The 12,257-nt window shown below is 40.2% G+C and overlaps 1 protein-coding gene across 2 annotated transcripts in view; it reads left to right on the forward strand.

Annotated features, from left to right (window-relative positions):
- The first annotated feature begins 977 nt into the window (after nucleotides 1-977).
- The window catches only part of atrnl1b (attractin-like 1b), a 65,738-nt gene continuing 54,458 nt past the window's right edge, over nucleotides 978-12,257 (forward strand). The window contains exons 1-14 of one of the 2 annotated variants that reach the window (XM_032502189.1): nucleotides 978-2,119; nucleotides 5,134-5,217; nucleotides 5,686-5,799; nucleotides 6,038-6,166; nucleotides 6,668-6,876; nucleotides 7,682-7,856; nucleotides 8,715-8,802; nucleotides 9,299-9,554; nucleotides 9,777-9,960; nucleotides 10,074-10,228; nucleotides 10,386-10,470; nucleotides 10,745-10,959; nucleotides 11,273-11,391; nucleotides 11,779-11,911. In XM_032502189.1, coding sequence (XP_032358080.1) covers nucleotides 1,869-2,119; nucleotides 5,134-5,217; nucleotides 5,686-5,799; nucleotides 6,038-6,166; nucleotides 6,668-6,876; nucleotides 7,682-7,856; nucleotides 8,715-8,802; nucleotides 9,299-9,554; nucleotides 9,777-9,960; nucleotides 10,074-10,228; nucleotides 10,386-10,470; nucleotides 10,745-10,959; nucleotides 11,273-11,391; nucleotides 11,779-11,911 — 2,197 coding nt within the window. In that variant the 5' untranslated portion in view covers nucleotides 978-1,868. The remainder of the gene's footprint in view (nucleotides 2,120-5,133; nucleotides 5,218-5,685; nucleotides 5,800-6,037; nucleotides 6,167-6,667; nucleotides 6,877-7,681; nucleotides 7,857-8,714; nucleotides 8,803-9,298; nucleotides 9,555-9,776; nucleotides 9,961-10,073; nucleotides 10,229-10,385; nucleotides 10,471-10,744; nucleotides 10,960-11,272; nucleotides 11,392-11,778; nucleotides 11,912-12,257) is intronic. The other variant, XR_004327216.1, reaches the window with a different exon arrangement.

Genomic DNA, 12,257 nt, shown 5'->3' on the forward strand with positions numbered 1-12,257 from the left:
ATTAGAATAATCCAGGCTTTTTTTCATTCCCAACACTATGCCGTGCTCCATCTGCCATTGAATCGGAAGCATGATAGACACAAACAGAAGCAAATCTCACATTTCTCTGCTGCTTTATATCAAAGCCCCAATCTGTCAGACTCCTCAGCTTGGATGCTGACAGCAGGCAGCACCCTGACAAGACTCTTCTCAAACAAAGCTATAAGTGCTCTCTCAGAGAGATGTACTGCATCTGATACAGCCACAATAGAGTCTCCTCAAACACATGAAGGATAAGAGACTTTATTAAAAAGCGCCTGTCCTTCCTTGACCTTGTCAAGGATTTTTTTTCTCCAACCATTAGTGTCAGTTATTGAAATTTCCTGAGATGTGCCAGGACCTCAAGTAGGATAAAAACAGGATTTTACCAGACAAATTGAAATAATAAATAAATAAATCTCCTACAATTCAAGTTCAAGGCAAATTGTAGCTGTGACAATTACCACTTTGGATCCCAACCAAAAGTTTAGACCTCTTTATTATTATTATTATTATTATCATATTATTATTATTATTATTATTATTATCATTATTATTTGTTGACCATTTTTACCATCCTCACTATCATCTCCCTGTTACAGTGTTCAATGATGTAACATTAAGAGCCATGAATGTAAAAGAAATAGGACTGTAAGATATAAACAGATTTTTCTTTTGTTTTTTAATTTATTTCATTTATTTCATTTAATAGCATAACTGGTGTGATCTCTTTTTTTAAAATTAATTATATGGCCTAAAATGAATGGAAATTGATGATCAGGAAGAGGAAGAAGCTGGTCTTATTGATTACTTACACCAAGCGTAAAATCATAAAAAAAAAATTCTTTGACCTGAGAAACTTGTAAATGCCGCATAGAATAATTTGGTGGGTTTTTTGGTTTTTGACACTGTACCTTTAAATAAAACCCGTTTCCAGTACGCATGCGCATGCTGTGTTTAGTTTTCTCCAACCTGATGAACTGCCTGGTGTTGCTGCGCTAGCAAATCCATCGCTGCCAGTTCTTGTGATGTTTTGAGAGTAACATAGGGGCTTTTCCCCACTGGAATACAAGGAGACGCGACGAAACTATGCTGTCAATGAAGTCTACGTTTGAAGGTGCCTAAATTGCTGTGGGAATAGACCAGTAGGATCAACAACAGTTCAAAGTATTTGCTCAATGCCCCCAGTCGGGAAGAGGTTTCCAGTTCCCACATCACCCCACATCCATGTTGACTGCGGCAGCCTTCGCACCAGGTCCAGGGCTACAAACACCACAACCCCTTTGTTCTTCTCTGGCAAAAATTCAGCTAAATTGCAGCGGTTTGTGGAAGGACCATCGCATGTTAAAATGTACATCCTTGTTTCAGTCTGAAGGATTGTTTACGCGTTAAAATGGCTGCTGAAATAGTATTTGGAACAGAGGGGTCTTGAATCAGTGCTGTAACGTTACTATACCTAGCAGAGGCCAAACTACAAATAAGCTACATATGCTAACAAATTATGTATTGGCTAGTCACAGTTTTCAGCGAGTTAGCTGCTTAATTAGCTTTAATCGATGGTCGGCTTTTTTGGTAGGTTCCTTCAACAAGAGGTAGGGTGAAGGGAATTCCTCCCACTTCAAATCTATGCATGCGGTTAAACAAGCAGCCTTTATTAACACTTTGGTAACATTACATTTTCTTAGCCGTTTTGCTTTGTAAACACAGGCGTAGCTAAGCCTTAATGGGAGTATGCATAACACTCGACAAACATGCAGGACTTCTTTGTTATAATTAAAACAGCCTGAATAGCCGAGGCTTTCTCCAGCAGGCCCCGGTCTTTTACTCGGCTTGGTCGTCCTGGCAGAAAAATGGATCCTGGGGGGAAATGTAAGACTGAACTCCTTCTTTTTGGACCTAAATTAGTCACCCACAGCGACCTGCGGGGTATCAACAGATACTTGGTGGTCTATGTTTTGTTTTACTTTGTACTGTTCACTCACGCCTCCCCGGCGAAACCGTGTGACAAGAATTGTCTATCTGGAAAATGTATCAACGGATCCTGCATCTGTGATCGTGGATGGGTTGGAGACCAGTGCCAGCATTGCCAAGGAAGGTTCAAGTAAGTGGCCATGCACTACATCTTATTTAATCAGTGTCTTTGTTTTAGTTATTCTCATCATATTTAGATCTAAAATCATCTGAGCCACCTAAAGTGAGTGTCTGTTTTACATCACACAACAGTGTTGGTAGAGATTATTTGTACTCAGCAAACAGACCTGAGTGCACCTAGTTTTTTGGGAGATGGGTTGCTGTTAATAACTGTCTCACATGTCAACGACAAACCCCCTTTACACACTTACATTCTCAATAATTAGCCAAACTGTTGTTCAAAACCTAACTTTATTTTTTAAGGAGCTAGCAGCCTCAACAGACCATTTGAGCTCAACACTTTGCTTTTGACTAGCAGTCCCAAACTACAAAACGTTTAGTTTATTACCACAAAAGGCAAAGAAAAGCAGCCAATCTTCACAGTTAAGAAACTGGAACAATGTTTTAACGTTGACTTAAACAGTAAGCCCAAAAAAGTTGCAGATTAGATGTCGGTGGATTGACTAATTGCCTCAACTAATCTTTGGTGAAAATTTCTCACTTTGCCTGCAGCCTCCCTCAGTCCTTTTAGTTAGTTGTTTGTGATTTATCCCTATTCCCTGGAGATATAGGCATGCATTATTACCCACATGTCGGATGTTGATGATTAAAGGTATGAGTCCAGTTATCTTGCACAATCCAATCTGCACATGTGAGCATGGACCAGAAAACCTAGCCTCTAACATGTACGGTTATTTTGCTTTACGGCCTGATGCGTTTGCACATAAAATCCATAAAGAAATAAATTGCTTTTGCTTTTGCCAGAGAAGCCTACAGTGGCTTTGAGAAGACATCTGCAACTAATTTTGCAAATGCCTTGCAGCCTATATGGTGATCATGTCTATTGTTCCTAAACTGGAAGAATATAGGTGTTTATCAGCACTGGTAAATGTCATGTCAACCCCTCAATGTTATATTGCAATGAGTTAAGGATTGTGTGCACATATGGTAGTAGTAAGGAGAAAGCAGGAAAATAATGGAAAGTGACTGATGAAAAACATCAAACTGCTTTATAATGATAATCTTGAGTGTGTCACTTGACAGGGACATCTGATGGTTTTTCAGGACACCTGAAGTGCACTCTAGTACAGAAGTACTTTGATCACAGTAATTACCGTTTCTCCTGATGTGTGTCTGAGGTTTTGTATGGTTTGTCATTAGGCATGTTGACAGGGAATAACCTCCCATCACCTAAAGACAAACCACTGAAATGTGAGAATTTAACTGTTAGCTTCTCTGTAGTCAGTTGAATGGAGGCATGCACCCTGGTTAATACATGATCAATTACACATTGCTGCAAAAACATGTCATAGCTTCCCTCATAACAAGTGTGCAAGCCTATCTTGGGAGTTTAATACAGCATCACAGATCATTTTTCTTGTTTATCATACGTTATAATGTCTGATTTCAAATGGAGAAGGACCAAACTTCATAGTGGCGTGGACGGGGGGAACACATAGTCTTGAAACGTTCAGGGACTGTACAGGATAATATTTCCCTGGGAAGTCCAAGGTGCGCCATAAAACATTTATTCATTCTTGGATGTCTACATGGCTCTAACCCATTGCTGGTTGCATGCAGCTGGGTGTTTATATCGATCAATAGACTTTGCATAAAGACTATCAATCTTAGACGTCAAGCATATCTATTATAATACAACTTTCCTGATGTGAGTTGTAAACAAAATACAAAATGTCAAGATCATACCTTACAGTATGCATGCTTCATCAGTATGCAAAGTAATGTTATACTTGTACACTCTCATGTTATGCATCCCGAAAAAACTGACAGGGACATAAAAAGGGAAAACAATTCAGTTACTGTGTTACTCCGACCACACACGAGAGCCCAGTATGTATTTGTGCAGCTTTTAAAGTCAGAAATAAAGAAACCAGGACTCTGTCTTTCTGTGATATCAAGGCCTGAACGGTATCGGTCGACAGATACTCATTTTGTGGATTCATGAAGTAATGAGTTTTATCAAAATACAATCAGAAAAAAAGCATCGCTGTGTGGGGAAACTACTTTTGGATAATCTGTCTCCTCATCGCAATCGTTCTGTGGGTGAGATACCTACACATTTCTTGTAAAATGGGACAGTGATGAATGTCCATTTAGAAGTCATTTATCATTGTGACACATTACTGTGAAGAATACTTTTTTGAAAATTGTTTCCGGTGTCAGACTTGAGGCAAGGCCAGAACAGAGCAGAGGAACCTTTTTAAGAGACCGATGATTGAGTCTTTTGGTTGACAGAGATTGACCTTGGGCTTGCTGACAGTTTTTTGGCTTCTTATCTTGAATCTTTGGCACTGAAGATGGACACATGAGTTCACCATTATAGAAGACTTTGCACCAGGACAACTGAGCTGCCTTAGACTGGGTGTTTGACAAGAAAATGCAACTTTTATAATCTCAAAATTCTTTATGAATTTGAATTGTAACATCTTAATGTCTGTTCCATGCTGCTGGAACTACAAAATGCATCTAGTAAATCAGTCTGACCACTGATGGGGTGTCATGCTGCTGTAGGGCTGCTTTAGGGACACAAAAGACATTGTCATTTCTAATGCCAATGATGATAACTGTTAAAAAGCAGTGTTCAATTTATGAAATGCTGTTTCTGAAAGAAAAGATTCCAAACAACAATATATAAACATTTGCTTTTTCATTAATGTATTTGAGGTCTTAGACAGGCAACACAACAAATTAGATAATGAATCGTGGTTAAATTTGCTCTTGTTTCCTCTACTTTTATGTCTTTGACTTAAAATGCTACTTTCCTAGCTGCCAAAATATCCAGACCAGTGAAAAAATACAGTTAATGTGTAGCCCAATAATGATGTGTATACCAATCCATGGAACAACCATTAGAATAATTGTTTGGTTTTTTAGATTAAAATGTATTTTAGGCACTTGACTTTACACATTCTACACAATGCAACATATTCCTGTGCTAACTGTACAGCCTCTGTGATCTTTCAGGTTGACCGAGCCCTCAGGATACCTCACCGATGGTCCAATGAACTACAAGTACAAAACAAAGTGCACCTGGCTCATTGAGGGCTAGTAAGTATTTTTGTAAATAGGTATGTTCTACTGGAGCTGGGCATGGACGGCCAAATTTAATAATGCAACTTAAACTGACTGATGCAATTAAACAAAGGTCAGCATCTCTGTTAAGAGAGTGTACTTTTGTTGCTTACACAGTATAATGTAAAGCAGCCATCTGTAGCATTTTAAAGGGTTCTAATTGTTTGTCTGTTGAGCTGGCTTTGACTGGTACATTTTAATCAGCAATCTTACAGAGAGTAAGAATCTCTGTACCAGCTGAGGCTTTAACTTGTCATGGCAACCACGGCCAGTGCGATGACGGAGATGTTTGGAAACATTATTGCCAGGAAGAAAAGGGAGGCCAGCCTATCATCCTGGGAAAAACAACATGTGACTCCTGCAGTGACTTGGAAAACAAATGTGTATGTTGTTCAAATGTCCATCCTTGAAACCTAAAACATTATTTTATTCTTTGCTCTACAGTCCAAATGCAGTTCTCCGGTTAAGATTTAACCATTTTGCCACAGAATGTAGTTGGGACCATATGTACGTCTATGATGGAGACTCGATATATGCCCCTCTGGTTGCTGTTTTCAGGTAAGAGACTCCAAAGGGAAAGAATGGATTGACACTTTAGGGTTAATACATAAATATGTATTGGTTAGAACAGGAGCGAGATGTGATTTCAGGCTGTTTATTGTCCCTTCACTTAATGTAGCATGTGTCTGGTTATCTTGGTTTAGCAGAGTTATTGGTTTGTAACTGTAACTTAGAAGTGGTGTGAGATGTGATTGTGAGAAAGTGATGCCAATGAAGTTTCTGCATTTCTCCACAGTGGCCTCATCGTGCCAGAGATACGAGGAAATGAGACGGTTCCTGAGGTTGAGACAACTTCAGGCTATGCACTACTACACTTTTTCAGCGATGCTGCATACAACCTGACAGGATTTGAAATATTTTACTCGTAAGTTATACAGACTCTACATTTTAACCTAAACTACAGGCAAAGCATGACAGATACAAACTTCAATTTGTTTATATTTTTATATTTGGATTCCTGACCAGGAAGCAATTCTGCTCAGCTTGTGTTTTATGCCATTACCTGTGTTAGAGACATTTTTCAGGTTTTAATTAATGTGTCTAATTTATTGTAAACTACAGTGGTGCATTTAATTCTCCTAGCTAGTTGATGGATGGTAACATGTTTCTGCATCCCACATTTCAGCAACAAAAAAGGCTGGTACAAGTGCTTTTCTGCTGGACTAAAACCCACAGCAACAATCACTGTTAATGAACAGTGACCTGCTTGATAGTTTTTCATTTATTACTAATCGTTTTATCCGCCGCACCTTTGCCAAACGCTAGATGATACTCATTAATCCTCCTCAGTCTCCAAGTAAAGGTCTGCGAGTGGCCTAAAGAGCACATACAGTGTTTGGCTAAATGAAAACATCCTTCTGTCTAGGATCAACTCCTGTCCCAATAACTGCTCTGGCCATGGGAAGTGCACCCCTGGTAACTCGGCCGCCAGCAGAGTGTACTGTGAATGTGACAAGTACTGGAAAGGCGAGGCCTGTGACATCCCGTACTGCAGGAACAACTGCGGCAGCCCCGACCACGGCTACTGTGATCTCACTGGGGAGAAGTTGTGCGTCTGCAATGACAGCTGGCAAGGTAACAGTCAGCTCTGTCCAAACCCAACAGATGTTTTTAAACTTTCGGATCATAAAGAATTGGCTTAAACCAAACCAAGGAACATTTCGTTGCACTGGCATACATGTTAATGGTATCTGCTATTTCACTGTCAAGATACACTTTCAGCATTGACACATAATAGAAAAATCTTTGAATCATTTCATCACATTCAAAACACTGAATGATGAATCATATGCAACATACTTCTGCAATCACAGGTTGACCAGGCGACCATGTAGGAAGATGTAATGAAGACACTTTGTTTGCAGACAAGTGTGCACAGCTGTGTTGTTTTGTGTCATAATGCTGATTGATACCGTGTTGATAAGCCCTGTGACACAGCGTTATTATGTAGCCTCCAGCTGAAAGGAACCAAATGCTTTCACGTGATGAAACTTGACAGAATCATTAGCAAAAGCATGTGCTTTTTCAGCACGGCCTTCATTCACAAAGAGTTAAACATATTCACTCCTCCCTGTCTGCCATGTTCAGTTAAGGAGAGGTCTTCGGTATACGATCCATTCTGCCTGCACGATTTGTCCTGCGCATAATCATGATGTACGAGGATTTACGACACTGTACGATCTGTTCCACAGTAGCGGTCTGACATTAGCCTATGCTTTTGTTTGGGTTTGAAAGAGGCAAGTTTGCCATTTCACTAAGTAGTCAGATGCTGCTGGAAAATTCCATCCTTAAAAGAGAGTCAGCATCAGATAAATGTAGTTCTTTGTCTTAAAATAGTGCAGCTATGAGCTATCAGCTGTTATTTCCTCCTGTCTTGTAGGCCCAGACTGCTCTCTAACTGTACCTTCCACTGAGTCCTTCTGGGTTCTACCAAGCGTCAAGCCGTTTGGCACATCACTCGGCAGAGCTTCCCATAAGGCTGTGGTGCAAGAAAAGGTCATGTGGGTGGTGGGCGGATACACATTCAACTACAGCTCCTTCCAGATGATTCTCAAGTAAGTTCTAAAGTATATATTTTTTCAAAAGCAAAATGTCTGTTTATTTGTTTTTTAATTAAAAAAATGAAACAATAACAGGTGTTTGGTAGTTTGTTAAGTCCACTGCATTCTCAGATTAAGTTCTGACCATGCCCTTACTTTGAATACTCACTGAGCAAAACTACTAAAGGAGGAAGTGCGGAAAAGTTTGTGGCTTCTCAGAATACTAACTGTCACACTAATCATTTGAGAAAACCTAACCCAGTGTTAGGACCAGCTGTTTTGCTTTGTCAAACTGGCAAGTGTGGGAGTTAATGTTTCATCGGTTTGCTTTGTGAAAGTATAGATGGTGATTCACTTGAGAAATTGAGAATTTAGTACTTAGTGTACTTTGATGATGCGTCCAGATAAAATGCAGACTGGCTTACTTCTGTGCTGAGTCATGTCCTGGCTCAGATCTGAATCGCCTAGACATGCGCTCTCCATCTGATCCATCTGTTTGTTCAACATCAGGTGCTTTCTATTTCTGAGGAAAATTGGTCCTGGGCTCCAAAATTATTTTTAATTAATTACCAATGTGCAATGACATGACCAAGTGTTGTATTATAAATGCCTACAAACATTAATTCTCCCGTGTTTATCAGTGTGCAAAACCACTAGCTACACAAAAGTTATTTTTGTGACTGGAAGCGGTACCTAAGTTTGACATGAAGGAAACTGCTACCTTTAGTGATTACATCAGTTGATCATGAGGTAAAATTAGATTTCTGTGTCATGGAGGGACAAACTACATGTGCGCAGTGTTTAATAAATCTCTTTCATGTTCAGCACAAGGTCATGCATTAAAGTGTAATGTTCTATTGCTTTGCTCTGCAGCTACAACCTGGAGAGTGGCATCTGGAACACAGTTCCCATCAATAGTGGCCCTGTGCCAAGATACGGCCACTCAATTGCTGCCTACCAGGTAAACACACATACACATATGCCTCAACCTCTCTGGGTACAGATGGAATTTTAGATACCACAATGTTAACTAGAGGGAGGGAGAATTAGATGGGGTGAAAGAGCAATAAAAGTCTGCTCGCACAAAAAGGAAACCACAGGTGTTGCTTTCAAATGGAAATTGCTCATTTTCAGTATTAACATGTCATCTTCAAATAAGTACATGTCTTTACACACAAAGCTTAGAGACATGTTTTCTTTCTAATGACCATATATCCATGATTACTAAAAAAAGAATTAATATTGTCTGCAACATTATGGTTTTTTAACATGAACAAGCTTTATGGCTACATAAACTGAAAAGTAGAGGAAGGAATTAAAAACAAAACAGGCTTGTTTGAAAGGTACATTTTCTATCCAAATGTTTTGACACACTTCAGCTTTTTCTTTCACTTTTATTACTGCATGCATCAGCTTCTTTGCATGCTTGTATAAACACTCAACTCTCTTTTTCACAGGATGATATCTATATGTTTGGTGGGAAACTGGAGGCGGGCTGGGCAAACGTGACAGACGAGCTGTGGGTGTTCAACATACCAAGTCGGACGTGGCAGCGGAGAAACCCTGTGGTTGGCCCACCGGCCCAGATTTACGCTGTGGAGGGTCACTCGGCCCACTGCGTCTCGCTAGACGAGGGCGAGGCCATTATGCTGGTCATTTTTGGCTACTCCCCCATCTACAGCTACGTCAGCAACGTTCAGGAGTATAGCCTGAGTGAGTCGCGGCCCAAAAAGACTGCTTGTTTTTCATTCTATGAGCTCTCTATATTTTATATCCTATCCCTATCGCATGACATCTTTGACATTTAAATTAAAACCTATAAAGTGCACACAACAAAATGACTGCCATTTATTCTTTATCTGTCTTTTGCCAAATAATATCAAAACTTTTTTTTTTTACTACAATAAAAGATTCATGTATATGTGTTCTTGTCAGTGTCCAACACGTGGCTGGTGCCTGAGACCAAAGGTGCCGTTCCCCAGGGAGGTTACGGCCATAGCAGCACGTATGACAGTGCCAGTGGTAGTGTGTATATTCATGGAGGTTATAAGGCACTGCCTGCCAACAAGTACGGCCTTGTTGATGACCTTTACCGCTATGAGGTTAACACCCGGACATGGTAAATCAACACATACTCCTTATGCATTCACGTCCGGGAATACAAATCTGTTTTTTTTACATGTTTTTTTCATTACTCTTGCCCTTGACACACTTGTCATGCATATGTTCTAGGTTCATTTTGAGAGAGAGCAGCTTTCCACGATACTTGCACTCAGCTGTGCTCCTCAGCGGCACCTTGCTCATCTTCGGCGGCAACACACACAACGACACATCACTCAGCAACGGGGCCAAGTGTTTCTCTGCTGACTTCCTTGCGTATGACATCGGTAGGACTCGTGTTATTCTCAACATTATGCAACCATTAGAATGGTGACCTCTCCCGTGGTGTTATTAGCAACCTGAATAATGTTTGTCAAAAACCTTCTTATGTCATAAGCACAAAGACAAACCAGATGTTTCCGTATGGTTTTGTGTTTTCCTCAGCTTGTGATGAGTGGAGGCTCCTGCCTAAACCAGACCTGCACAGGGATGTCAACCGCTTTGGTCACTCTGCCGTGGTCAGCAATGGGTGAGTCTCATTTATGGAATCAACAGTCTGAGTAAAGCACACTGGAATGACGCTACAAGTTTTTAGTACATTTATCTTGTGGCTGCTTGTTAAGCAAGGTCACAACATGACATTACATTTGACTGCCTTTCATAATTATCATTACTTTATTGCACTTTTTTCGGAGGGAATTTTTACTCTTCTGAATAGGTTAAGAAAAAGAATTAGAACAATCAAGTTTATTTCAATTTTGATCTTTCTTGTTTACACTCAGTTCTCACATTTTCTTTGCCAGGTCCATGTATTTGTTTGGGGGCTTCTCTGGCGTGCTGCTCAACGATGTGCTTGTTTACCGACCCCCTAGCTGCCAGGCCTTCCTGGCAGAGGAAGGGTGTGTGAAGGCTGGGCCGGGGGTGCGCTGCATCTGGAGTAGAGGCCGCTGTCTTCCCTGGGAACCCAGCATGGTTAATGGAAGCCTCACTCCTGCCTCATTCTGCCCTCCTAAACCTGGTGAGAAATTCACCACCTTTTGCAGTTGAACTTTTCTATTTTTTGCAGAGTGAATTTTTCCTATCTGCTTTTCCACACTTACAACACAAACATTTAGGCTCTTTGCTATTCTAAATGATTGATGAATGCTGTTGTGGTTTTAGCTCCGACTAGTAATAATAAACTACTAGTTTCATGCGTTTTTTTCATATTTCTCAGGAACTATTTCTCTGTACTTTAATATAGATACATCTTATGTATTCCAAAATGTAGGATTTTGCACCAATTACACTCATTACTGCAATTTGTTGTCTCTCTCCCTATATGTTTTTAGTCACAGTGGACGAGCGGTGCTACCGGTTCTCAGACTGTGCCAGCTGTACAGCCAACACCAACGGGTGCCAGTGGTGTGATGACAAGAAGTGCATCTCTGCCTCCAGCAACTGTACCTCTGTGAGTCATCCAACAGGGGGCGCCGAAGCACTTCTGGTCTTCTGAAACACACACACACACACACACACACACACACACACACACACACTCTTGTGTTTGCAAACTTGGAATATTGGTCATCTTCACTGTTAATTCAGGTTATTCAGGTTCATTGATAATTCAGGTTAGTATGGTTTCTCTGTTTATAAAGAGTATATACTGTCCACATGTTGTACATTTTAGTGAAACCTATTGCATAGTAGTTTAAACAGGACTGTGTTTTAACCGTGAAAGATATTTACTCTCATGAGCTCTCTCTCAACAGTTCCATACTTTTTGGATCTATCTTAAATTGAAAACTTCTCTCCTTCTGTGTTTTCTATTCTCTTCTATTTTCTTTTTCTGTAGAACGTGAGAAACTTTACTGAGTGTCCAATGCGGAACGAGCATGTGTGCAGCAAGCTTGCCAACTGCAAGAGCTGCTCGCTGAATCTCAACTGTCAGTGGGACCAGAATCAGTCAGAGTGCCACGCTTTGCCTGGTAGGATAGACAGTGGGGCCCCAACACACATTTTCATACGCACATACACACACTTATTGAAGGCTTTGGACTTATACACTTGCACGAGAATATGTCCAGGTTTATTCTTATTTATTTTTTTGTTGCTGTAAGTGTAGCACATAAAACTTATTCTTAATCTCAAGGATAAAATCTGATTTACGCTTCATAGCATAATAGTCACTTGTAATAAGATGTTAAGTGTAACAAATGACTCCACACATTCAGACTTGAAGCCAATATTTAAACTTATTATCATTAAACCTTGCTGTAGTGGCAATCTGTCCACAAATAATGCCTCTGGGTAAAATCTGAAGCCCTTTCCAAC

The sequence above is a fragment of the Etheostoma spectabile genome, chromosome 21, assembly GCF_008692095.1.
Source record: "Etheostoma spectabile isolate EspeVRDwgs_2016 chromosome 21, UIUC_Espe_1.0, whole genome shotgun sequence".
Classification (NCBI taxonomy): Eukaryota; Metazoa; Chordata; class Actinopteri; order Perciformes; family Percidae; genus Etheostoma; species Etheostoma spectabile.